The following is a 26,067-nucleotide window of genomic DNA, read 5'->3' as shown; positions in this document are numbered from 1 at the left end:
TCAAAGAAGACTAGAGAAACCAAATTCATGATATACTGTTATACCGTGTTGAAAGTCAAATTGCATCGAGTATGAATATTCTATACTAGTTGCAAATTATAGGCTGGTGCTAGTAACTTGGTTTATTGAAGCTGGTCTCCCTGGTTGCAATATTCTTTTACCATTAATCATTCCTACTGGTCCATTGTCTTTAGCCGCAGCCATACACGAACCTAAAGCTCATCAGAGTAGCTACTAGATTCCAGATATTTAAGCAAATTGTGTTTCGCACGTAAATTTCCGCTTTCCCTAATTCAGTGTCTGAATTTCAAACACAAAAATGTAGTCTAAGCCACTATAATCATCTAATCATGAATACATCTATCGTTCTTCCCTTTCCAGTCTAGGTTTTCCCAACTTTCTCTTACCTCATCGTCTCTCCTAAAAACCAGTCACCTAAACTCATTTTCTCATCCCAAACCTTAGTTAAGTCAAGAAATTCACTCAATGCATTCATATTATCATGGAACATCAAAGAAATATAAAATGAGATCATCAGAATGAGATACCTTGAATATAGAAATATGACTTTCAAGTTCCTTGCATCTTCTTCTCTCTCTTTGATAATTAGCCCTTAGTTCTTCTAATCCAATCATATCTTCCATTCTTCCTAAAGTTTCAGCTTCTTTGTACTGTTTCCTATGGGAGTACCCATTAGATGTTGGATATCCAATTTTAACCTTGGTTTGTACATCATCACGCACATGAACTGTTGACTTGTCCTCAACATTAGTGCCAGACTTTCTCATCTTTGACACCATTCTCTGCATACTAGTAAGCTCATATTCTAAATCTTGTTTTTGGTGTTTTATTTCATCAAGTGTCCTTCTTAGGTCAGCTTCTACTTCGACTTTCACAGACAGAGCTGCTTCTAGTGCAGCTTCTCTTTGGAGTCTAGCACTAAGGTCCTTCTGCAACTCCTCAATAAGAAATTCATTCCCACGCTTTTTTGATTTCCCGTCTAGTTGAAAACTATTCTTAATATTTTGCTTGCTTTCATAAGATGTTGGAGACAAGTTTGACTTGCCAGGTGTCTCTTTTGCAGCAGCCAGATCACCACTCAGCTCTGCATTTTCATATGTAAGTTTAGTCACTTGTTCAGCCAAGTTTCGGAGTTCAACTGCTGCAGCTGCTGCCAACTCTTTTGCATATGAAGCTTCCTCTGCAAGTTTCTGACTTTGAATTTCAAGCCCGTCGTTCTCTTCCGCCAATCTCACATTCTCTTGCCTTAAATTCTCTATTTCAACTGCCTGCACAATTTATAGTAAAAATTGTCACTCCAACTGAAACACAAACAAGCAAAAACGTGTAGGAATCAGTTCCAAATTTATTCATTTAAGTTTCCTTCAGCAGAAGGTGCCAGAAAAAGAGAGAGAGAGAGAGAGAGAACCTGCATAAGAATTTCGGAATTTATAATTGAATCGTTACTTTCTTCCTGCACTTGAGAAACTATTACATTCAAGTTTTTGACTGATTGTGGTTCATCAGACTTTCCCAATACGTCTCTAGAACAGTCAGTCTCATTATCAACAGCATGACGATAATTAGTTGAGGTTTTATCCAAGAAATTTATCTGTTTCTTTAGTGAAATAATTGTCTCTTGCATCTCAACATTCTCTGAATTCTGTAGAATTTAAGCAAATGTCAGGAATTGCAACAAGTCGCCTTAAAAGGTCATACAATTGTGTGATATACCTTCAACTGCAATTGCTCTTGAAGTATCCTGTTATCTGCAGACTTTATCTGAATGCCCAATTAACATTAGAACGCCTCACTATATTACTGAGATTTGTGCTACTTAAATGCAATGAATCCATTCTGAAACTATCTAGAGGACAAGACAACCTACCTCAAGTTCAAATATTTTTTCATTGAGCTCAGTGGTAAGCTTGGATAGAGCCTACATTATAAAGTAATGTGTTAGTTGATGTTTACCGATAAAATATACCCCAATTTTTATTTTAGAAAAATAAATAAATAAATAAATAAAGGAAGGTCTTGAATACGTAGAAAATTTGCAAACTAAGCTTTCACTAAGAAGAACCATTCGAAAACGAAGTATCATTCATTACAAGCTACTGAAATCGCAACTAAGACTTTGGGCATGATAGGTTTTATTCTTTAACCAAAAGAAAAAGTGGGGAAGTATATTCAGACAAGGCAAGAAAAGAGAATTAAATTTGAAGTTCTCATTTGTTGACCATAGGGCCCTGTAGATGCAAACCAAACCCAACTACAGAAATTTCTATCAAAAGTAGTCCAGTAACACCCTCACTGTTATCTCCAGGGATCCTCACGACTGAAACAAACAACTTAGTCAAAGTTTGGTTTTCTTGAAGAAATAGTTTATGACACCTCCTAGAGTTGAAGTGGGGGACAAATTTGTTGTTTGTAAATTGAATAAGGCATTCGATGGGTTAAAACAATCACCACAACAATGGTTTTCTAAGCAGTAAATGTCACTCTCTGCTTTTTATCTACAGAAATCAATGCAAGGTTGTGTACTTTTGGTATATGTTGATGATTAGAGCCAAACTTCATGTAATGCTGCCTGGTTGTCACATACACAATGAGAGGAAGTGTTATAAATAGCAGACTATTAGAAAAAAAATATTCTCAATATCTACATAGTAATTAGGAAAAAATATCTTTAGAATTGTTGTATTCATTTCGGTGTATATTTATTTCCTTATTTTAAAGAATTTTATTATTATGAAAATGCCATTGGTGTAATTGTTATCGATAAAATAAATCTTTATTTTCCTGACATAGTAAAGTCAAGGTCATTTCTCAAGAATATTTTAATTTAGTTACCTGTGACATTTCGCTATTACTTGGTGCATGTCCTAAGGATCCAATCATCCGTTGCTCCAGAATACGGATCTGATTCTTCTTTTGGCTAATTTCACCCTTCAACTTATGCATGTCCTCCTGTCAGAGCCCAAAATAACCAACACAGTTTTACTCTGAAATATTAAAATTGTTGTTTATTTGTCAATCTCAAGTAGAAACCTCACTTGTAATTGGATATCTTCAGGCTTGTTAGCAGCTTGCTCTGACAGTCTTCTCAGAGAACTAATGCAGAAGGCCACCTCTCCAGCCAACATTTTCACTTGTTCCCGCAGAAGATCCATTTGATCTGTAACAGTAGTCCCAGTCTGCAAGGAAGTCATTCAGCACAATTTTGGTTCACATCCACAAATTCGTGGATTTTAATATCCACGTATCATGTTTATCTTTCCAAAAACATTGATCACTAGTATTTGAGATCTTACCGGAGGAAGTTCACGGCCTCCAACAGTTAAACTGAATAATTCACCTGCTTGAGTTCTTCCTGGAAAAGAATTAATAGCTGGGGCATTATCCTTTCTGCTGACTGAATTCCTGCGTGAATCTTTCATGTCATAAAGCATAACTCTAGTTGGAGTTAATTTTGAGCCAGATGCAGGTGATCCATTTGCACCCTCACTATCAATATTTGGCGATAATCCATCAACATTATCAGGTTTCTGCATGGTGGTAAATATTATTAGTCGGATAACAACAACTGTAATGTACTAAGTTCATGTAAAATTTAGATCAAGCAAATACCAATCATCAAATCCAAATCCACACTAGGCGAAAAGTCCCCAATCTTTAGTAACCTATTATTTATGAATTAGGATTTTTTTTATTTATTTATAGATTCATATTAACTTCTAAATTCATCAATCAGCTAGCCAATTATTTCAACATAGTAAATAATATATTTCAAATAAAAAAGGAAAATAACTTACTCGTAGCTTCAACCACCCAAGCATTCCCCGCCTTTTGCTTCTTTTGTAATCCTTTCCCATTTCATCTAAATTGGTAACATCATCCTTTTCTTCTGGTGAAGGAACTGAAGCATGGCTCCCTGCATCATCATTTATCCAGGACTCACGTTTTCTATCTGGTAAATATGCTAGCTGCATTCAAAGAAGATGAACATCTGTCATTATCATAAATAGTGTTTACAATTTTACTCTAAAACACAGGAAATGTGTATGTAAAAACAACACATCCATTGAAAGTCTATACATTAAAGGATTAAATTACAAAGCATATAATTGACTGCTGCACTAACTGAAGTACCCTTGTAAGAAAATACCTCATCTTCCCCAAAAGAATGCCTCCGTCTATGGCTGGGCCTTTCTGGAATGCTTGATGACATCGCATTTTTTGTAGAAACTAAGATTAATTTGGTTAGACGTTGAATTCTTCCCATCAATGCTGCTTTAGCTTGTTCCTCCTCTTCCAATCTCGACTTCAATTTGGATTGGCCAGCTTCGAGCTATTACATAATCAAGTAATGCTTAATGTGGGGGAATGAAAGAACACCATACCGAATAAAGATATCACTAGGTTAAGACTCAAGACACATAAGTCTCCCACCAAGTACAGTGGCATTTTTTAGATGATCCAAGATACATGTCTCAGCACAAACCTGAAGCTTCAAATTAACCAGATCTTCTTGTGAAGATGTGGCCATATTGGGATTCTCAACCATGCCACGCTTTAAATGTTGCAGCTCCTGCTTTAACTCAGAAATTTCCCTCTGATATTTCTTGATCAGAGACTTCTCATCCAAAATCTAGCACAGGAAATCAGCTAAAAGTTAAATAGTATGAAACTAATGTGTCAAGAGGTTATCACAATATCAGCTTTTTTCACATTAACTGACCTTATTTTGAGAAGCTTTAATTTCAACATGCTTACTCCTGTGAGCAAATTTTAATGTGTTATGTGTCTCTTCACTACTGCTAGATGCGGGAGTAACTGTGCAAATGAGCTTCAACAACCAAACCATATTCATTTTCAAACATTAGTTGGTGATGAAAATGTTTACAAATTACAACTGCCAGAAAATTTAAAGAGAAATTGCACTTACAGAAATCCTTCCATGGCCACTAAGGGACGATTGTAACAATCGAGTGAGCTTTGAATCTCGATAAGGAATATGAGTTGCCTTTCCATCTGTTAGTTTAGCAATCACCTGCAATGCAGAAACAAGATAGAGATAATTACTTCACTTAACCAAATTTGATATTGGGAATGTGTCACACCATAAGAATGTAAAACATCAGTACATCCATTGATATTCTTTACATGTAGAGCATACTACAAGCTGGCACCATAGCATAATACTAGCAATGCAACCAAAACATGTTCCTTATAGCCTTATAACATAGACTTACTGCGGACTCAGAGATGTACTCCAAACAATTGTTAAGAGACAAAGGGACTCGTTAGATCATTCACTGCACATATGGGATATATAAGGACTTGTAAATGCGAAGAAAGGATTGATGAAGAAAGTGAAGCATAAAACTCAAGAAGAAATTACCAAAGCTAGTACTGAAGAGGAAAATGTTAGTGTACACAGTTAATAGTTGATATTTATCTAATAGTTAAGGGTTAACTATACTATGGTCAATGGTCAACTATAGTCAACAGTTGACCATAATATACAGCTGTACTCTACATCTTGTAGTATAAATATACACATGTTCAGAATTTTGTAAGTCCAGTTTCAATAAAATCAGTTTTGTTAAACATGTCTCTTCTCTTTCTCTCTCATTGTTATTAACATGGTATCAGGGTCATGGGTTAAAAGCCTATCCTAGCAAATTGATATTTGTTGGACATATCATTCTACCCGCTACCAGACCACCCATTAATTTCCAATCTCATTTCGACTAGAGATAAGGCCATTTTAGAGTATATATGTGATGTAAACCTCACCTTAATGTTATATTTAGTACACTTGAAAAAAATTCTACTGACTAAGAAGATTTTATTGAAATGGACCTTTGAAACAATTCATCAACCTCTATATATAAAGAAATCTAACCCTAAAGTAATATTTACAAAGGGATCTTAGAATCTTTTAAGAGCTTCTAATAGCACACTTGTAACTAATTACAAAATCCTATTTTACTTATCAACTATTTTTCATCTTGAATCAATATACTCCCCCTCAAGTTGTTGAATGAATATCTATCATTCACCCCTTGCATGTGACATCAGTATGAACCTCCATTTTAAATTTTTCATTTCTCTTGAACAATAATATCCTTCAAATATTGAGGGATTTAGTTCACAACATGTAAATGTCTCTCCTTTGGGTAATGGATATATTGACTTACAACATAAGTTATGTCAAATATGGAGCAAGCTATGTAACTCAACTTCCCCATAAGTTTGATAATGGTCCTTATTCATAGTAGAACCTTCATCATACCAAATTCTATGGTTTTGTTTCACAAGATCTCCAATGGTCTTGCAATCAATCTTAGTGATTTCTTTGAGAAGATCAAGAACATATATACTTTGGGAGATAAAAAAATACCTTTCTTTAAGTACACTACTTCTATCACAATGAAGTATTTTAATTTTTCTCGATTCTTCTTCTGAAACTAAGAAACAAGTTTTCTTTCAAGATAAGTTTTTCATGTTTAACATCTCTTGCAACAATCATGTCATCAACATAGACCAAGAGTACGGAATGCTTGATGACTAAAGTATAGTCAGGTTGATTCTATTGATAACCCATGGAGATCATAACCTGAGTGAGTATAGCAAACCAAGAACAGAGCTACTGCTTGAGTACAGGGCTTTCTTTAACCTGCACACTTTATTCCAATCTTCAATAAACTTAAAACTTTGAGGAATCTGCATGTAGACTTCTTCTATAGATGTTCATGCAAGAAAACATTTTCAAATCAAATTGTTGAAATTCCAAACCAAAATAAGTTGCCAATGAGAGAATTATTCTAACACTATTCATCTTTCTCGGCAGAACAAAAGTTTCCCCATAATCAACACTATAAGTCTTAGTATGCCCTTTAGCAACTAACATTGCCTTGTAATGATCTAATGTGCCATTAGAGTTATACTTTACATTATAAACCCACCTACATCCTACTATCTTCCTATCATGCGGTTGTCAACAATCTTCCGTGTGTAGTTATTTTCTAAGGAACTCATCTCTTCATGTATGGCTTGAATCCAATTCTAATCCTTCAATGCTTCTTGAACTAATGTGGGAACTCTAGTTGCACCATTGATAGAATGGAAACTATGATGCTGCAGAGAAAGGTGTTTATAAACACAAAATAATAAATAGGATACTTGGTACAAGCCTGAGTTCCTTTTCTCAAAGTAATGGGTAGGTCATCAAGCTCAGGTTTACAATTATTATTCATGGGATTTTAAAAAGGATCAAGAGTATATAGCTTAGACTATTGGAATTGTTCTTGGATTAAGTTAGGTTGTTTTTGTCTCTTTTGTTATTGTATACAGTTATTGTATACAGAAGAAATTCTCTGCTGGATGACAAATTTTTTGGAGGTAACTTGGGAACAAAGTTGCCTTTGTTAGGAATAACTTTAGATACATCCATACAAGATGTGTTAGGAGAACTATAAGGAGTACTAAGAATAGTATTAGTATGACACAATCCTTGTATGAAAGGGGCAAAGATGATTCAAGAGATTCGTAAGACTCAACTTCTATAGAACTCTCTCCTTGAAGTTGAGGACACATAAAAGCATTCGATTTGGCATAGGAGTCCCATTGGCAAAAAAATGTGGTTATAGAAACATAAACATATGATGATAAAAGCGGTGAAGGAGGGGTTACATGGTCTATCACACAAGAGTCTTTACATAAAGTTTCAAAAACATTAAAAGAGGAATTGGAGTACTAAGCAGTCCTGATTAGAAAGAAAATACTAGAAAATGATTGATTGATAGAGTCCATGGAGATTTTTGACGTTCAATTTCAGTATATAGTGCAGACATTCGTTCTTCAATTGAAAAGGATGAAGAAGTCCTGGCAGAATTTTCAAAATCTGAAAAGGCTTGATAAACCTTTCTCGAGAGTTGACCTTTTAGTTCTACTAGACAAATGAGAGCTTTCTCCTTTCCATGTAGCTTGAAGCAATCTCCTTAACGTGGCTAAATTTCTTAAAATGAGAGCACCACAATCCTCCTTGCCTTTTCAGCTGAGTTTCATGTTCCCAAGATTTGAAGTTCTAGGTTTGGAAACCTTTCCGTAAAGCATGGCAATTCTTTCAATGGAACACTCATTCATCATGACCATGCAACGAGTCTCCTCACCTCGAACTATGCAAAATACTTCAAAAAGAAAAGGAAGTCTTTCCTTCCCAAGAATTTGTTCCCTAACAAGGTCGTATTCAGGATTCAATCCTGATAAGAACTTCAATATCCTGAATTGTTCAATAAACAGAGCAAGAGTTACAATATTCCCATTATTTTCAAGCTTCAGTTTTGATATTGGTCCTACTCAACCCATAACCCTTCAACATTCCATAATATTTTGCCATAGAGAGGGCACCCAACTTTGCACCAAAGATCTTACTTTCTACCTTAAGATGTAGATATGTCTAGTCACATGGAATAAGTATTGGCAAGGTCTTCCCAAATTTCACAAGTACCATAGTAGAACACATAATTTTTTAATGATTCATGTAGTCATGGATCAACATAGCCATGTAATTATTTGAGTCATCATTGTCCCCGATTAGGAAATTAGGGCTATCTTTAGATATGACCTCTCCTTCAGTATGGTTGAAACTACCTCCAGCCTTTAACGTGGGCCTAATAAATTGAGCCCATTGAAGATAACTTCAACCATTCAAATCAAGCAAATGTGGAAGAACATTCCATAGTGGAGTTGTCATGCCAACAAAATCAGCTCCCTTGTTTAATACAATAAAAAGATCAAAGACCAATAAATATAATAATGTCCCCATGATCAGTGCTCCTCCAAGGAAACACATGCAACCTGAGGCAAAAGGGAAAAACAATGGCAAATTTGGAACCACCACCTCAAGGTGACTTCGGCAAAGCAAGCTGCGGTGGGAATTGTAGCCAGATGCACCAGAAATGAGTGGTGCATAAAACCCACTCTAAAGAAAGATGTTGTGCATGCAAGCAAACGGCCATAAAGATATGGCGGAGTGACGGCAACAGTGGTGGTAGAGACAATGGTCGTGAAACACAAGTTGGGCGCACTTTAGGCAACCCACAGCTAAGACAACAATGAAGAAATGTGAAAGAAATGCGGAAGGAGAGCTCCCAAGATCAAGAGATTTGATACCAAATTGAAAAGGATTAAACTAAATGAGAGAATTTTATTGAATTGATACACTAGTCTCTATACATAGAGAATTCTAACCCTAAAGTAATCATTACAAAAAGATCTATAAAATCATCCAACAGCTTCTAACAACACACTTGTAATTAATTACAGTTGATAAATAAAAGAGACTATATTCGAGAGACCTTAATCACTCCTCTCATATGTTCTCATATTTATATTGATAGAATTCTGATACAAAGAGTACTGAGAAGAGCAAAGATCAAACTAGAGACCAAGGTACAAAGACAGGTACAGTTCATATAGCAGTTTTCCAATACAACTAGTTTCTACCTACATTTAATACCTATTCTAATAATTACTATGTCCTATAGTAACTGATCACCTATAGTTTCTCCTAAATCAACAAATACACAACAAACCTCAAAAGCAAACACAATAAATATGTCCAGTACCTGTCCTTTGAAATAACTACAGTGTCATGCATAAAACAGGGCAAGAGGAAAACTAAGTTCTAAAACATTACTATAGTATTACCGTTCCAAGAGTAAGCAAGCTTTTATTTATATAAGAACCTTCTTTTCTCCGCAAACCAGTTGTTTCAGTTTTAGAACTTTCTGAACCTGCAAGATCAATTAAGTGCTGGAAAAGGAGTTGGGGGTAGGGGGGTGGGGAAGGAGCTCTTAGAAATAAACAAAACGATGGAGGTATTTACTGGAACAATATAGTAATCATAATCCTGGTCTTGTGAGTGTTACCAGGTGGGACAATGTCACATCCTCTTCTCCTATATTTTCCCCTCGCGAACTGCTTTCAATAGTCTAATAGAAACAATGTAATCAATAAAACAGCATAAGCCACATTAAAAAGTAGAAACAATGATAGAGTACAATCCCAATTATGATTGATGAAAAACAGATTCATAATGAATTGTGTTATATAGCTAGCTACATACAAAATTAACCAATTCATGAAATAATAGAGATCTGCAACCACAAAAATTAGTTTAAAACTTAGAAGAATGCAAATAAGGAAGTGAAAGAAAAAAGGCTATATCATAATATTTACTTAGATCTTTTAATTGACAGGTAATGTAACTAGTGCACACCAATAATATGAGCTTTTTTGAGTCAGGAACATCTGATACATGCCAAAACTTAATTTTCTTAATGTATTGTCAATTTGGCTGGTTACTTACCATCATCTTCTAAGAAAAAAATTGGTTCTTTCGTTGAAAGTTGGGCTATGGAAAGATTGTATACATGGGCCGTCAAAGTGCAAACCAAATAGGTATAAGTGAAGTCTTCTAAAGACGAAAAGGACTATCACCAAGTCAATGTTGATAAAGTGAAGCTATTGTGGATGTCTGTCCATAAAAAAGGGATGACAATGTTACGAGTCTCACATAAAGTACTTGAACCTTAACGCTCTCCCACCTAACAAACTAATCTTTTGGGTTATAGACTCTCCTCTTTTGATCAAGTCCTAACAAGGTGTTTCCAAAGGTTAAAAAGAAGAATGTTCAATGCAATCATTTAATAAAAACTATATTCCTCTTATGATTATAGCATCTTACATCTGTCAGGAATTCTTTGTTTTGTGTGGCATCTGAACAACCAAAAGCTTAAAGCAACATTAACTAGATGGGACTCTAACAATGCTAATTTAGATTGTTATTTATTACGACTCTGGTTAATAGCTTCTGTACTCAATCACTAATAGTATTGATAAGAAGGATTGTGTTAAGAATTAAGAAGCAATTTCTCAAGCAACCTCTGTTCTAAGGATCAGAATCCTCCATAATCTTTTGACATGTCTGTTATATTCCAGAAGAAGTGAGATGCAAAGTGGTTGCTCAATAGGGAGAATTCTATATATTTATTAATAGCACCAGAGAGAGTTACAGAAGTTCATACATTATATCAGAGGAAACAAGACAGAGGGAGGAATTTTCAAGAATACACACCGCACCCTATACGGTTACAAATTATTATATATATGAAATCCATATTGCAGTTACTAACACTTAATTGTTTCTCTCCTTTTGGATCAATAACTTCCAAGTTTTGCGTCTCTCACACTTACTACGCCTTGGTTCAATTCTGTTATGTTTATCTCCACTTGCAGCTGCCCCATAATCCATATCAATGTCCCAAAATATGAAACTTCTGAGACAAAGTACATTTTCTCTTCTCGTTTTTAATCTTCTTTCTTGTCACAGATGTATTCTCTAAGATTCAGAACTTCAGTTCTTTTACTCCATAAGCACGGGCACCTCAAAATAGTCACCATGTCAGTGTCAAATACTTTTGACACTAAAAATATTCATGACTGCATTCCAGTACTTGTACATTTAATAATATATTACCTATGGAAATACACTAATAAGTTGACTATATAACATTGAGTCCAGAGGCTGCAAAATATTCAAGAGGTAGAAGATTATAACAAATGCAAACACATTCACCTATGTTCAGCTGCTGCTGCCAGACTACTACAATACTAATGCATCTAGACAGGTAATTTACATAAGACTTTTGGTAACATAGAAAATTATATTAGTAAACATAAAAATGTTTAACAGATTCTAAATCTAAGCCCACTAGAAAAATTTTTGGAGTTTTAAATGACAAAGAAGCATGCATTTAAATCTTAAGCATATGGAGATTGTCTTGACATACCAAGGTGAAAATAGTGTGGCTTCGACTGCTAACAAGATTGAAATTGTTTGAACCCACGTGTCTATGCTCTGCGTTGTTTCAGAAACAAGACATTAAAATGCATGAATTAGAATAAACAAGAATCTAACAATACATGAACAAAGGAAATATTTCAACCATAAATAACTCCAAGGAGATCATAAAATTGCAGGAGGCAGAAAAATTTAAGAGCAAAGGACGGTCATGTTTCAGTGGAGCAGAACGTAAGGCTATTGTAAGGGAAAAACTAAGAAGTGCATGCTACCAATGATTTAAAATGATAAGAAAAACGCTAAAAAGTTTATCATACCTTCCCCAGTAGCAATTAAAGAAAGGGCATGAGCAGGAGATAGCACAACTTCCTCTTTGATTCCTTCAACGTAAGTACCCTGTCACCATTACATATACCTGTAGTCTCATTATAAGATTCAATTAAAAGGCATATCATGCCTTCTATATTTGATGTCTACGACAAGAAAAATAACATTAGATAGGGTTCGGCCGAAGCCCATATACAAAATATATCTAACAGATATGAAATTGGATTCGGATCTCTTATGGCAGAATTAGGATTGTTTTACATGTGTCCATACAAGAATTAGAAGTGAATGGACCTTACAACTACTAGAATTAAGAATCATATTAGAATACACCATATTGATCTGATATATTATTATTCAAAGTCTCAAATCTCTCTTTCCGCCATTTTTAAACCTTATAATTTCAACAATCAAAGATCAGACATACGGAAAGTTGAAGGTAAACTGGCCAAGTAAAATTCACCAAAGTAAAACTTTTAACAGTGAGAGCACAAAGCTAACAACATAGTGAGCTCCAAAAACAAGAAACTCAAAAGACTTTTGGATAAGCTATTTGTGAGATGAAAAAACGAAAATAAATAATGACGACCTCTTGAGACCAATATTAATTAATAAATATAAATACCTGAGCATCCTCTCGTATTCTTAGATTCTGCCCAATTGGATCCAGCAAGTCATTAATGACCTACAACAAGAGCAGATAAAATTGAAGAATAGGGATGCTCATTTAAGATATTTAAGACATATATACATACATATAACTACACACACACACACACACACATATATATATATGACCAACGATAGATGATAAATTCATGCCTGTAGAACTTGAATACAGAGAAATTTGAGGCAAGGGAAGCCAAAAATAAAATAAATAGCTCCATAATCAGGCTTGGAGTTGATAGTCAAATTGGAGATAACTTGAGTGAGAAGATATTTGCAATAATTTTTTTTTCAAAGCACAACTTTGTATGCTTATATTCCCTAACAACTGATCCAACCAAGATAAAGTTTTAAGCCAAAATTAATATTTTAAGTCTACTGCAAGAAGTCAATGACCATATCACTAAGCATATTTTGCAACATGGAATGCTAAACCTCTTTCCATTTTCATCTGCAACAGACTTTGTGTAAAACATTTAATTTTCCTTTGGGAAAACTGGGTTCCAACAGGGTGGTAGAAAACATGTAGCTTCCATTTTCTGTTGAACAAACACTAAAGAACTATTCATACTGTTTTCAAACTTCATTTCAACCTATGTCATTGTTGAGATGTAATATTTTATTTATCATGTATGGGATCCTTTCTTTAGGGTTAGGGTTAGGACTGGGCCTTGACTCTTTGTATTCTGCTTACTATCTTCTTATATAAACAGTAGTAAAACAGTAACAGTGTAGTTTTTCACTGTTTCATTTATCTGAAATCTCTTCAAGATGGTATCAAGAGCCAGAACATGAGTCTGGTTCATCTTCACTGTTTGTCACAGTGACTATCATCGTCCGCCGTCTTCCGCCACTGTCCGCCGCCGTCGTCGCCGTCGCCGCCGGCGTGTTTACTCCGGCGAAGTCAGGGTTAGGTGCGCCTCGAGGAGCGCAACCCATCCCCGCAAATCACGTCCCCAGAAACCTCCGCACGCGCCGCCACGCTCCGCTTCTCTCCGGCGACCTTCAAGCGCGTGTACACCACGCGCCGCCTTCCCGGCGCCGGAATCGCGCCGCGCCACCGTCGTTCGTCTCGCCGGAGCCTCCTGGTCTTATATCTGCTCTTGGTTCTCTGTTTCGGTGACCATATCTTGAACCTAGGGTTTCTTCTCAAAAGTTAAGTTTTTTTTAATGGCTTCTACGGGTGGAATGTCTCCCTCTCTATCAGCTACTCCTATTATTACCTCTGCGAAACTGAACTGGAAAAATTACTCCTCTTGGTCAGCTTCGGTGGAGTTGTGGTTTCTTGGTCAAGGTTATCATGATCATCTTGAAAAAGAGGTCTCTAATATTTCAGAGGAAGAGAAACCTAAGTGGCAGAAATTGGATTTTCAGTTGTGTGCTGTTTTATGGCAATCAGTTGAGCAAGGGGTCTTAGACATTTTGAGACCTTACAAGACATGCTTCTCTTTTTGGAAAAGGGCACAAGATATTTTTGCTAACGACATTCAACGCCTCTTTGATGCAACTCAAAGAGTAGCCTCACTCAAACAAATCAATCATGATATGGTTTCTCATATCGGAAAGGCTAGGGCTGCAGTAGAAGAATTGAAGAGTTTTTTTGTGGCTGATTCATTAGAAGATATCAACAAAAAACTTGATAAGTTTTACATGGTCTTAATTCTGAGGAGCCTACACTCGACTTTTGATCATGTGCGTGATCAAGTTTTAGCCGGTGATCAAATCCCTTCGATGGACAACTTAGTTACTAGACTTCTTCGTGTACCTACATTGGTCAAAGATGAAAGTTCAACTGATGTTTTTGAAACATCAGCAATGGTAGCACCACGAGGAAGAGGAGGAGGTCGGAGCAACCGTGGAGGACGTGGTGGTCGAAGTGGGCGTCCTCAATGCTCATATTGTAATAGAATGGGCCATACCCAAGACAAGTGTTATTCCTTACATGGTTTTCCCGATAAAGCTGCTCATGTGTCCAAGTCTGATCATTCAGAATCTAGAATTTCTGATGAAGAGTACCAAGAATTCTTGAGGTACAAATCTGAGAAATCCAACAATCCTGACCCATCCTCTTCAATGTCAACTGCATGCATCTCTCAATCTGTGGAAGGTCTTAGTCCATGGATTCTTGACTCAGGTGCCTCAGATCATGTCTCTGGTAACATTTCCTCATTTTCCTCCATTTCCTCTCCCAAAAGTCCTCATTTTATTACTGTTGCAAGTGGATCCAAAGTGGCATCTCAAGGAATTGACAAAGTTTCTTTATCACCTTCACTAAATTTAAACTCTGTTTTGTACATTCCTCATTGTCCTTATAATTTAATCTCTTTGAGTCAATTGACTCGTTCCTTAAATTGTTCTGTAACCTTTACTGCTAATTCCTTTGCTATACAGGAACATGGTACGGGTCGTCTGATTGGAGAAGGACATGAGTCACGGGGACTTTATTTCCTAAAACCAAGCTCCTCAGTATCTTGTTTTGCAACTTCATCCCCAAAACTTTTGCATGATCGTTTAGGTCACCCAAATTTGTCCAAGTTGAAAATGATGGTTCCGAGTCTCAAACACATTCAAGCCTTAGATTGTGAATCGTGTCAGTTAGGAAAGCATGTTAGATCTTCCTTCCCTAAAAAGTCTGAGACACGATGTAATTTTGCTTTTTCTACTGTTCATTCTGATGTTTGGGGACCAAGTCGTGTCACTTCTTTTGGTTTTAACAATTTTGTAACGTTCATTGATGAATTCTCTCGATGTACTTGGGTTTATCTAATGAAAGAAAGATCGGAACTTTTATCCATATTTGTGTCTTTCTTTAATGAAATTAAGAACCAATTTGGGAAGACAATTAAAATTCTCAGAAGTGATAATGCTAAGGAATATTTTTCTGCTGCGTTTTCCTCATTTTTATCTTCCCAAGGAATTTTACATCAGTCAACATGTCCTCATACTCCACAACAAAATGGCATAGCCGAAAGAAAGAATAGACACCTTATCGAAACTGCACGCTCTCTCATGTTGAATACCAATGTTCCTATTCATCATTGGGGAGATGCAGTCCTCACTGCTTGTTTTCTAATCAATAGGATGCCTTCTTCTTCTATTGAAAATAAAATTCCTCACTCGATAATTTTTCCAAATGATCCTTTGTATCGTGTTTCTCCACGTGTGTTTGGATGTACTTGTTTTATTCATAATGTCTCTCCAGGTCTTGATAAACTTTCTGCAAAGGCTATTAAGTGTGTCTTTTTGGGATATTCTCGCCTTCAGAAAGGGTATAAATGTTATTCTCCCTCAACCAAAAGGTATTATATGTCTGCTGATGTTACATTCTTTGAGGACACACCTTTTTTCTTGTCCTCCATGGAGGAGAGTTCATCTATTCAACAAGTCCTTCCTTTACCATCCTGTGATCCCTTGGTTCTTCCTGAAACTCAACCTCAAAATGCCAATGACATTGTTCAACCACCTCTTCTCACATATCAGCGTCGCACTCCAGTGACTCCTTCCTTGCCTGAAGACCCCTGTGACTCAAATCCTTCTCCACCAGATTCTCGAATCATGGATCCTTCATCCTCTTCATCTTCTCTTGACTCCGATCACACTTGGCCTATTGCCCTTCGGAAAGGTACTCGCTCTACTCGTAATCCACATCCTATTTATAACTTTTTGAGTTATCATCGTTTGTCTCCTCCATATTTCTCTTTTGTTTCCTCCTTGTCTACCATTAAGGTTCCTAAGAATGTTGATGAGGCACTTGGTCATCCTGGATGGAGACAAGCCATGATTGATGAAATGCAAGCACTTGAACACAGTGGGACTTGGGAACTTGTCTCTCTTCCTCCTGGTAAGAAGTCTGTGGGTTGTAGATGGGTCTATGCTATTAAGGTTGGTCCGACTGGCGCTGTAGACCGACTCAAAGCCCGTCTCGTCGCTAAGGGGTATACTCAGGTTTACGGTCTTGACTATTGTGATACTTTTTCTCCTGTGGCTAAAATAAGTTCTGTTCGTCTTTTCCTTGCTATGGCTGCCATTCGCCAATGGCCTCTGTATCAGTTGGACATTAAAAATGCCTTTCTTCATGGTGATCTGGAAGAGGAGATATACATGGAGCAACCTCCTGGGTTTGTTGCTCAGGGGGAGTCTGGGTTAGTTTGTAAGTTGCATCGTTCTCTCTATGGCTTGAAGCAATCTCCTCGAGCTTGGTTTGGTAAATTTAGTCGTGTTGTGCAGAATTTTGGATTGAAACGTTGTGAAGCGGATCATTCAGTATTTTATGGTTATACTTCTCCTGACAAATGTGTTTATCTTATGGTTTATGTTGATGATATTGTTATCACAGGAAATGATATCACTAGAATTGCTCAATTGAAGAACCATTTGTTTAGCCACTTTCAGACCAAAGATTTGGGTCGTCTTAAATATTTTCTTGGTATTGAAGTGGCGCAATCAAAAGAAGGTGTCATCATTGCACAGAGAAAATATGCTCTTGATATTTTGGAAGAAACAGGTCTGACAAATTGCAAGCCCATTGATACCCTTATGGACTCAAATCAAAAATTAACAAGAGATCAAGGTGAACTTTTCTCAGATCCAGAGAGATATAGAAGGTTGGTTGGAAAACTCATCTACCTTACTATAACAAGACCTGATCTTTCTTATCCAGTGGGAGTTGTTAGTCAATTTATGCAAAATCCCCACATTGATCATTGCAATGCTGTGATTCGCATTCTCAGATATGTAAAAGGTAACCCAGGACAAGGATTGTTGTATGAGAACAAGGGAAGTACTCAAGTTGAAGCGTATTGTGATGCAGATTGGGCTGGTTGTCCAATTGATAGAAGATCTACCACAGGGTATTGTGTATTCCTTGGAGGGAACCTTGTATCTTGGAAAAGTAAGAAACAAAGTGTTGTTGCTCGATCTAGTGCAGAGGCGGAATATCGATCTATGGCTCTAGCTACATGTGAACTAGTATGGATTAAACAACTCCTTCAAGAGTTGAAATTTTGTGAAAATGAGCAGATGAAGTTATATTGTGACAACCAAGCAGCCCTTCACATTGCCTCCAATCCGGTGTTTCATGAGAGAACAAAGCATATAGAAATTGATTGTCATTTTGTTAGAGAGAAATTACTATCCAAGGATCTTGTTACAGAGTTTGTCGGCTCTAATGAACAACTTGCAGACATTCTGACTAAATCTTTAAGAGGGCCTAGAATTCAATTTATATGTTCCAAGCTTGGAGCATATGATCTATATGCTCCAGCTTGAGGGGGAGTGTTGAGATGTAATATTTTATTTATCATGTATGGGATCCTTTCTTTAGGGTTAGGGTTAGGACTGGGCCTTGACTCTTTGTATTCTGCTTACTATCTTCTTATATAAACAGTAGTAAAACAGTAACAGTGTAGTTTTTCACTGTTTCATTTATCTGAAATCTCTTCAAGAGTCATTTGCCACCATTTCATATTGAGTTAATGTCGCATCTGCATTTAAACAAAATCTTTTTATTCATTTTTTATACCATAACTAAAATTCAGTTTGTCCTTTGTATTTTGCAAGGGCTCTCAGACAACAATGGAGTTAATCTGGTCATCATTCTTGCTATTTCAAAGATGAATTGCCCTAGAATAGGTATAATAAGCTTGATAAAGATGAGAGAGGTCAATATAACATAATAGTGGTATATGATGCTAACCTCATTGTAAATCTCAAGATACGAGACACGTAATAAGAATTCCCGACCAGGAGTCTGAAATGACAAACATGGCCTATCAAGGATATGAACGGATTTAAAGTACAATTTGGAGAACTAAACTCCGTACCTCTTGTATTATACCGAAGACATCCTTCACTGCAAGTGGGATAATTCCAGGTGACTTTTGCTCCCCCTGGGAAAATTATATAGCAAATATAAGTTTTTTTTCTTGCTCTTGTTAAACTTCTAGTCCACGCTAATGCAGATGATTAGCCAATATAAGTCATAACTAATAGTTAGTTACTTGGCTTTTACACGTCACTCTCCAACATTATGAACTCTCATTAAGTGAATAGATTAGTAACCGTTGGAAACCACGGAATTGTATGTATATCCATTCCACTTTCCCAAGTTGCTTATATTCATTGTAAAGTAGAGAATAGAGTTAGAATTATTCACTTAATTATTCCTTCTTGTAAATTTAAGTATAGCACACCTCCCCAAAGTCAAATGGTTGTGTCCTTTGTCCAATGTGATTCACTAAATTTTATCCCAAACAAATCAGAATATTTAAGGGAATGAAAATATTATGCAGAATGCAAATAATAAAGATACTCAGAAGTCTATTCCCAATGCGTACTACTTCAATAAAAAATTAAATTAAAAAATAGCCATAAATCCTAGTTCACCAGGTTTGACTTGCAACAGTCTGACTTTAAACCACTGTGTGGAGATCAGTAACAAGTTGGACTATCAAACACATTTCCATTTTGCAAAGGTCAAATAAAATATTGCAGAGTTTGGTGGCATATATAATAATATTGTATGTAGATGATAAAACAGTTAACTTACGTGCATGGTATGAGTCTTTCCACTACTAGTAACACCATATGCAAAAACAGTACCTGCAGATCAGAAAAGCAATTTTCAACCAATGTGTTTTGCTAGGAAATAATATGATTCCGCCTCAGACACAACATAAAATTTATAAAACCAAACAAATGCCAACTTTGGGAGGAACTAGATCCCATCTCAGAATCATAAGTATGAACTAGTTGCAGGCTATTCCAAGGTTAAACGACATAAAACCTTATTTATTAATTCCAAAATAGTGCCAAGGAGAAAAAGATTGTGTAGCATGAGAACACCATCTCTTTTTTGCGTACTCAGGGTCAACCAAAATGGTAAATGAATGGGGCAAGGAACCATGGTCGTCTTCCTTTTTTCCCATAAATATGTAGTTGTCTCACTAGTAATAAACCACCCTTTTTAGTCGGATACTATCGGAGATATGATTTGATTATCTTGAATGTAAATAGGGATATAAGATATATCTATCAAATATGTACAAATTTTACTTTATTTGTGTTGTAAATAGCACATTATTAGGACAAAAGTATTATCAATATCTCTGTAGTTATTACAAAAAAAATATTTTAAGAATCTTCCTATTTATTTCAACATACTCTTATTTCCTTATTTTAATGGATTTAATTATTACAAAATAAAGATGACAAGAATGTAATTGGATTGATTGTAATCAATAAAATAATGCTTTATTTCTTATAAAGTCCAAGTTGGTTTCCGACATGCTGATACAAGAAGTCATGTTCCTGTTCCGTTGCCTTGTTAATAGTCGTCATCCTCACAAACAGGTAGTCGAGACTTCATTTCGCTTCGATTTGAATTGAACTAAATTTTTTGGTTCTTTTGCCAAATGGGTTCTCTATGTTACGTCTTCATTTTGTGAATTTTTTTCAAAGCCTAGTATGAAAGTTTATAAAGAGGAACTTGATCATTTAAGAGTTGTTAGATATCTTATCTTTTATCTTTTGTTTCTATGCTATTATTTCCTTTCTATCATTATTTGTATTTTGGGCTTCATATTTTCTTTATCATGAATAAAGTACCCTGTGTGTATTTTGTACACAAGGGATATTAATCTTATATCTAGTTTTTCATTAATTTCAATATGGTATCTAGAGCCTAAGGTTGTAGGGCAATTTTTTTGTTGCCATTGCAACTGCCGTTGTTACTAGAGTTTTCAGTTTCTACTAACGACCGCATGATTTTGCTTGTCTCGGCCAGACGACCACCGCGCCATCAAGATTGACACCATCGGAGTCTAGACACACTCCAATGCGTCAATCGCCCAGCAGATTGTCCAGCCGCGCATGAGCCATCGATGGACTCGTCATGGCCTCCTCTTTCTAGATCTGGGCTTGTTGACTTGATCGAACCTTTTTGGGTTTTTTCTCTCTCTTCCTCCATTGCTTATTTTGTTGCCTATTCTAATACCTCTTCTGCCACAAATGTGTCTGACCCATCAATCTATACTAACTATGTCAATGGCACTTGTATATTGATAAGATAGATGGCACTAATTATGCGACTTGGGTGTCAAACATTAAACTTTGGCTTGAGAGTCAAGGATACATTGATCATCTACTCAAAGAGTGATTACTATTGTTTCCGCTAAAGTTTCCCATTAGAAGAAAATTGAAGCTAAGTTATGCATCGTTCTCAAGTCCACCATTCACTCTTCTTTAAAACAAATGTTTCGTGCCTGCGGAATATTTTTTGAAGTCTAGGAACAAGTAAAATTATTATACACCATTGATACTCAATGTCTTTATGGGGTTTGTCACAATCTTTCCAATGTTGTTGCTCCTCGATGTCAAGGCTCTATGACTGATTATTTGGGTAAGCTTCATGCTCTTTTTTCATGAATTTAATGAAGTATTACCTCCTGCCAAAGAAATTGAGCAACGGCCAAAGTTCTTCATGGTGTTGGCATTACATGGAGATTTTGGGTTCCCCTGTTGTACCCAATTTTACTTATACTCGTTCCACCCTTTTGCGTGTGTCAAATAAACCTATCAATAATACGCCTGCTTCTGCCAATGATTCCTTTGCTTTGGCATCTCAACTTGATAATCACAATCTTTCTCACATGCACAGGTACATCATTCGTTGGTCTAACTCAATATTTTTTTCCTAGTCCTTGGGTTCTTGGCTCAGGAGCCACATATCACATTACTGGTAACAAATATGTTTTCTTCTTTATCCTCTCTAGATAATTTATCTTTTGTTACAATGCCTATAGGGTTTAGGGTTTTAGCTCATGGTATTGAGAGTGTTAACCTTTTTTTCTTTTTAATCCATTGATAGTGTTGTTTATATCCTTCGGTCTCTTTTTAAGTTATTATCCATTAGTTGTCTAATCAGTTCTCTTGATTGTGTTATTTCTTTTAAAGATTTTGTTTTGTTTACAGGACCGGAGTTTGAGACAGATGATTGGCACCGAATGTGAATCTCATGGTCTTTATCATCTTCACCCTTCTACACAGTTATGGAGTCTTCAACTCTCCTTCATGCTCAATTAGGTTCCCATGGCCAAATTGCAGCAATTTGTCCAAGTTATCTAGTTTAGTGTGTGAGTCGTGTCAATTAGGGAACATAATCGTAGCTCCTTTCCTCGTAGTGTCTCACAACGTGCTTTGTCCCTTTTTGCCTTTGTTTCAGTTTGACATTTAAGGACTTAATCGTGTTAAGTCTAATTTAGGTTTTCAATATTGTTACCTTTGTTGATGATTATTCCATATGTACTTGGTTGGTTTTAATAAAATATTGTTCTCAGTTAGTTTACATATTTCAATCCTTTTATAATAAAATTAAAACTCAGTTTGGTGTTTCTACCTTCAATCGTTCTGAGTTTTAATTTCATTATAAAAGGATTGAAATATATAAAATAACTTAGAACGAATTTTTATTAAAAGCAACCAAGTACATCAGGAATAATCATCAATAAATGTGACAAAATATTTAAAACCTAAATTAGACTTAACACGACTATGTCCCAATATGTCAGAGTGAACTACGTCAAAAGGGGATGTAGCACATAGTGAAACACTACACGAAAAGGAACTACGACTATGTTTCCCTAATTGACGCAATCCACACACCAAACTAGATAACTTGGACAAGTTGGGAACAAATTGCTGCAATTTGGACAGCCAAGAGAACAAGTTAGACGACTATTGGATAAGAAGTTAAAAGGAGACAGAGGAACATAGAGAACATTATCAATGGATAAAAAAAGGAAAAAGGTTAGCAGTCCTAGCACCATAAACTAAAACCCTAGACCCACAATCATTGTAACAGAAGATAAATTATCCGAAGAGGATGAAAAAGAAAACAAATTTGTCAACAATGCAACAAAAGCAGTGGAACAAGAGGGTTGACGATCCTCATATCATTTGAGAAATTCAATGAAAATAGCAAATTTGTTGGTGGTATCAGAAAGAGTAGGGCCTACCATGTGACAATGGTCACACTTATGACGCCTTTTTCCTGGCTAGCGAGAGCAATTGTGATCATCACGTTAAGATGCCAAAGTAGAAGAATCATCGACAAAAGTAGGTGTATCATTAATGGGTTTACTTGACACACGCAAAGGGTTGGAATAAGTAGAAGTAAAAGTGAGTACAACAGAGGAACCCAAAATCTAATTACGAACATAGGAATATTCATCCGCAAGTCCATGTAACGCCAACATGATGAAGAACTTCGGCGTTCCTCTATTCTTGGGCAAGGGGAGAGGCAAGAGGTAATAACTTATTAAATTCATGAAAAAGATCATGAAGTTTACCCAAATAATCAGCCATAGACCCTTGACGTCGAGGAACAACAACATTGAAAAGATCGTGACAAACACCATAAAGACATTGAGTATAATTGGTGTAAAATAATTTTGTCGGTTCCATGTGTCGTAGGCACGAAACATTTGTTTTAAAGAAAAGTGATTGGTAAACTTGAGAACCATGCATAATTGAGCATTAATTTTCTTCCAACAAGAAACTTCACCGGAAGCAATAGCAGTCACTCTTTAAGGAAGATGATCAACATACCCTTGACTCTCAAACCAAAGTTTAATGTCTGACGCCCAAGTTGCATAATTACTGTCATCTAACTTATCAATTGACAAGTGCACATTAACATAGTTAGTATAGATTGACGGGTCAAACACATTGGTGGCAGAAGAAATATCAAATAGACAGCGAAAAAAGCCATGAAGGAAGAGGGAGAAACAAAAAAGCCTTAAAAATACCAAAGCGCTCTGATCAAGTCAACAAGCTCAAATCTAGATAGAGGAGGCCACAACAAATCCATGAATGGTGACCGATGTCGAAGACAACGATGCGCGTCCCTCCATGCACACGGTTGGAAAAATCTACTGAGTGAATCTTTGATCAACGCATGGGAGCGCGTCTGGACTCCGATGGCGGCAATCTTGACAGCATGGTGGTCACTTGGCCGAGACAAGCAAAATTGTGTGGTCGTGGTCTAAACTGAAAACACCGACGACAACATGACTTGGCGACTGTTGGAGTGACGGGGGGGGGGGGGGGGGGGGGTGGACGAAAATTTGCCCAAGAATCTTAGACTCTAGATACCGTATTGAATATAATAAAATATAAGGTATATGATTAATTTTCCTTGTGTAGAAAATAAACATTGTATCTATAATAAAGAAAATATGGACCAAGCCCAAAATACAAATAATGATAGAAAAAGATAATAGAAGAGAAAGAAAAGATAAAAAATAAAAGATAAGATACCTAAGTATATTTAACACCTACCATATATTAGGAGTTTCCATAATTAAGGTTTTCTTATTCTATTTAAGAGCAATAGCAATTGCTCTTCTATGAATGTTATCAGAAAATCGTTTTTCTGACATAACAACCGAGTTACCGTCATAAATTGGGATTATTAGCATTAAATTGCTCCTGCAGACAGCGTACAGGCCATTAATAAATCATTAACTTACTACAAGTCCTTAATCCATTAATCTCCTCCTTTTTCAAAAATCAATTTATTATACACTGGTACAAATAACAGCAAAATCATTACCGTTAATCCCTTCCATTGCACCACTGACAACATGCTGAGCAGCCACATCGTAAACATGCCGAGTTGTTGTGGCAGGCCCAAATACCTTATCTGAAACAGGAAAAGTATAGTAACAAGAAACATTATAGAAGGAACGCACAAAATGAACATGTACTCTGCATTCTTCAATTTAGAAATCATGTACATGCTTATTAAACAAGACGGTTATTTATCATTATCTTATTTTATGTGTTCTTTGTTTTCCATCTCCGGTTAATGTGATACTCAAACTATTTTTTTGTTGTTCTTTGCACTCATTTTGGCACTAGTTGTACATCAAGTACTAAGAACTTTTCTAAAAACTAATGTAATCAATAACTCCAAAACCTAAAATTAACATGCATAAATTAAAATAAAAACGTAGTGAAGTTATAAGAGAGTTTTTACAAAGTAACTTATACAGCTAATTTTAACTTATGAAAAAGTTGATTTTATTTTCTTACTTCTATTTTTGTCCAGACATAGCATAAATACTGTATGTACTTATGACATAAAGATTTTTACACCATCATTCAATTATAAATAAATTAATTGACTATCACAATAACTACCTTAAAATAATAATTAACTTGATTGCCAATTAGTTAACCGAACAATGATTTTATTTAGTGCATACAAAATGAGTCTAATTCTTTGTTGTGTTCTTGATATTGTCCATATTTCTTCAAAATATACCCATTTTGATATATTAAAAAATAAAAAAAATTATATTTTAAAGGCAATCCAAATTCATACAAAACAAAGTCTAACATTTTAAGTGTAGGAAGGAACATGTCTAATTACGAGAAAAATGGAATATAGTAAGAGTTTCCTTTATTTTATGGAAGTAAGAGTTTGTTTTTTTATGATGCGTCCATGTAGAGAAAAAGTAATTAGTGAATAAGAATACTAACCAAAGCCATAAGCAATGGAAGGATTGTGCTCATTCCTCACTATATGATCCCCATCCGCATACCACGCCACCTCGTCCCCCTTATTAATTTCTCTCCCACTAGTAACAACATAATTTTAATAATAATAATAATAATAATAATAATAATAATAATAATAATAATAATAATAATAATAATATAATAATAATAATAGTAATGAAAAGTATACGAATTGAAAAGACACATACTAAGCAACAAACTAGAGGGGAGCGAAATGAACGAACCTGAGGGGTCGAAACCGGACTGTGACAGTGACATTCTCCTTCGCCTTGCTCGCGTCGAGCACAGCGTTGGAAGCCACCGAAGATATAGAGGCCTTGGTCGACGGCCTCGAGGAGGCGCAGGAGGAGGACGGTGTGGTAGGTCTTCCGGCGGGCTTGGCGGGTCCCACCGGCGACTTCCGCGAGCGGAGCGGCGAGACGGAGGCTCGTTGGGAGGAGCGGACGTAGCCGGAGGAAGAAGACATTGACGGAGAAAGAGAGGTAGAAGAAGGCGGTAGAAAGAGTAAGAGTTTGAGAGAGGGAATGGGTCACGTGCCGGCCATGGAAGTGCAGAGACTTTGGAGTTTGGACTCTGTCTTCTCCCTCCAAAAAGAGGACAATTTATTTTGGTTTTTC

The 26,067-nt window shown here is 36.1% G+C and overlaps 1 protein-coding gene across 3 annotated transcripts in view; it reads right to left on the bottom strand.

Annotated features, from left to right (window-relative positions):
• Positions 1-26,067, bottom strand: part of LOC114194480 (P-loop containing nucleoside triphosphate hydrolases superfamily protein) — a 27,394-nt gene extending 1,327 nt beyond the window's left edge. Inside the window, exons 1-23 of one of the 3 annotated variants that reach the window (XM_028084731.2) lie at positions 25,675-26,062; positions 25,412-25,509; positions 24,480-24,569; positions 19,416-19,468; positions 18,691-18,756; positions 18,564-18,617; positions 12,828-12,887; positions 12,193-12,271; positions 11,865-11,932; positions 9,942-10,004; positions 9,721-9,825; positions 4,949-5,053; positions 4,742-4,849; positions 4,505-4,651; positions 4,169-4,351; positions 3,816-3,986; positions 3,315-3,548; positions 3,057-3,197; positions 2,854-2,970; positions 1,889-1,939; positions 1,735-1,782; positions 1,430-1,663; positions 549-1,289 (exon numbers count right to left, since the gene is read on the bottom strand). In XM_028084731.2, coding sequence (XP_027940532.1) covers positions 549-1,289; positions 1,430-1,663; positions 1,735-1,782; positions 1,889-1,939; positions 2,854-2,970; positions 3,057-3,197; positions 3,315-3,548; positions 3,816-3,986; positions 4,169-4,351; positions 4,505-4,651; positions 4,742-4,849; positions 4,949-5,053; positions 9,721-9,825; positions 9,942-10,004; positions 11,865-11,932; positions 12,193-12,271; positions 12,828-12,887; positions 18,564-18,617; positions 18,691-18,756; positions 19,416-19,468; positions 24,480-24,569; positions 25,412-25,509; positions 25,675-25,916 — 3,258 coding nt within the window. In that variant the 5' untranslated portion in view covers positions 25,917-26,062. Of the gene's footprint in view, positions 1-548; positions 1,323-1,429; positions 1,664-1,734; positions 1,783-1,888; positions 1,940-2,853; positions 2,971-3,056; positions 3,198-3,314; positions 3,549-3,815; positions 3,987-4,168; positions 4,352-4,504; positions 4,652-4,741; positions 4,850-4,948; positions 5,054-9,720; positions 9,826-9,941; positions 10,005-11,864; positions 11,933-12,192; positions 12,272-12,827; positions 12,888-18,563; positions 18,618-18,690; positions 18,757-19,415; positions 19,469-24,479; positions 24,570-25,411; positions 25,510-25,674 lie in introns of those variants that run through there. The other 2 variants (XM_085665609.1, XM_028084732.2) reach the window with 2 other exon arrangements.

The sequence above is a fragment of the Vigna unguiculata genome, chromosome 8, assembly GCF_037176805.1.
Source record: "Vigna unguiculata cultivar grain cowpea cultivar isolate G323 ecotype 2 chromosome 8, ASM3717680v1, whole genome shotgun sequence".
Classification (NCBI taxonomy): domain Eukaryota; kingdom Viridiplantae; phylum Streptophyta; class Magnoliopsida; order Fabales; family Fabaceae; genus Vigna; species Vigna unguiculata.
Note: the sequence above shows the minus strand (reverse complement) of the source record. Positions and strands in the feature narration are given on the sequence as shown.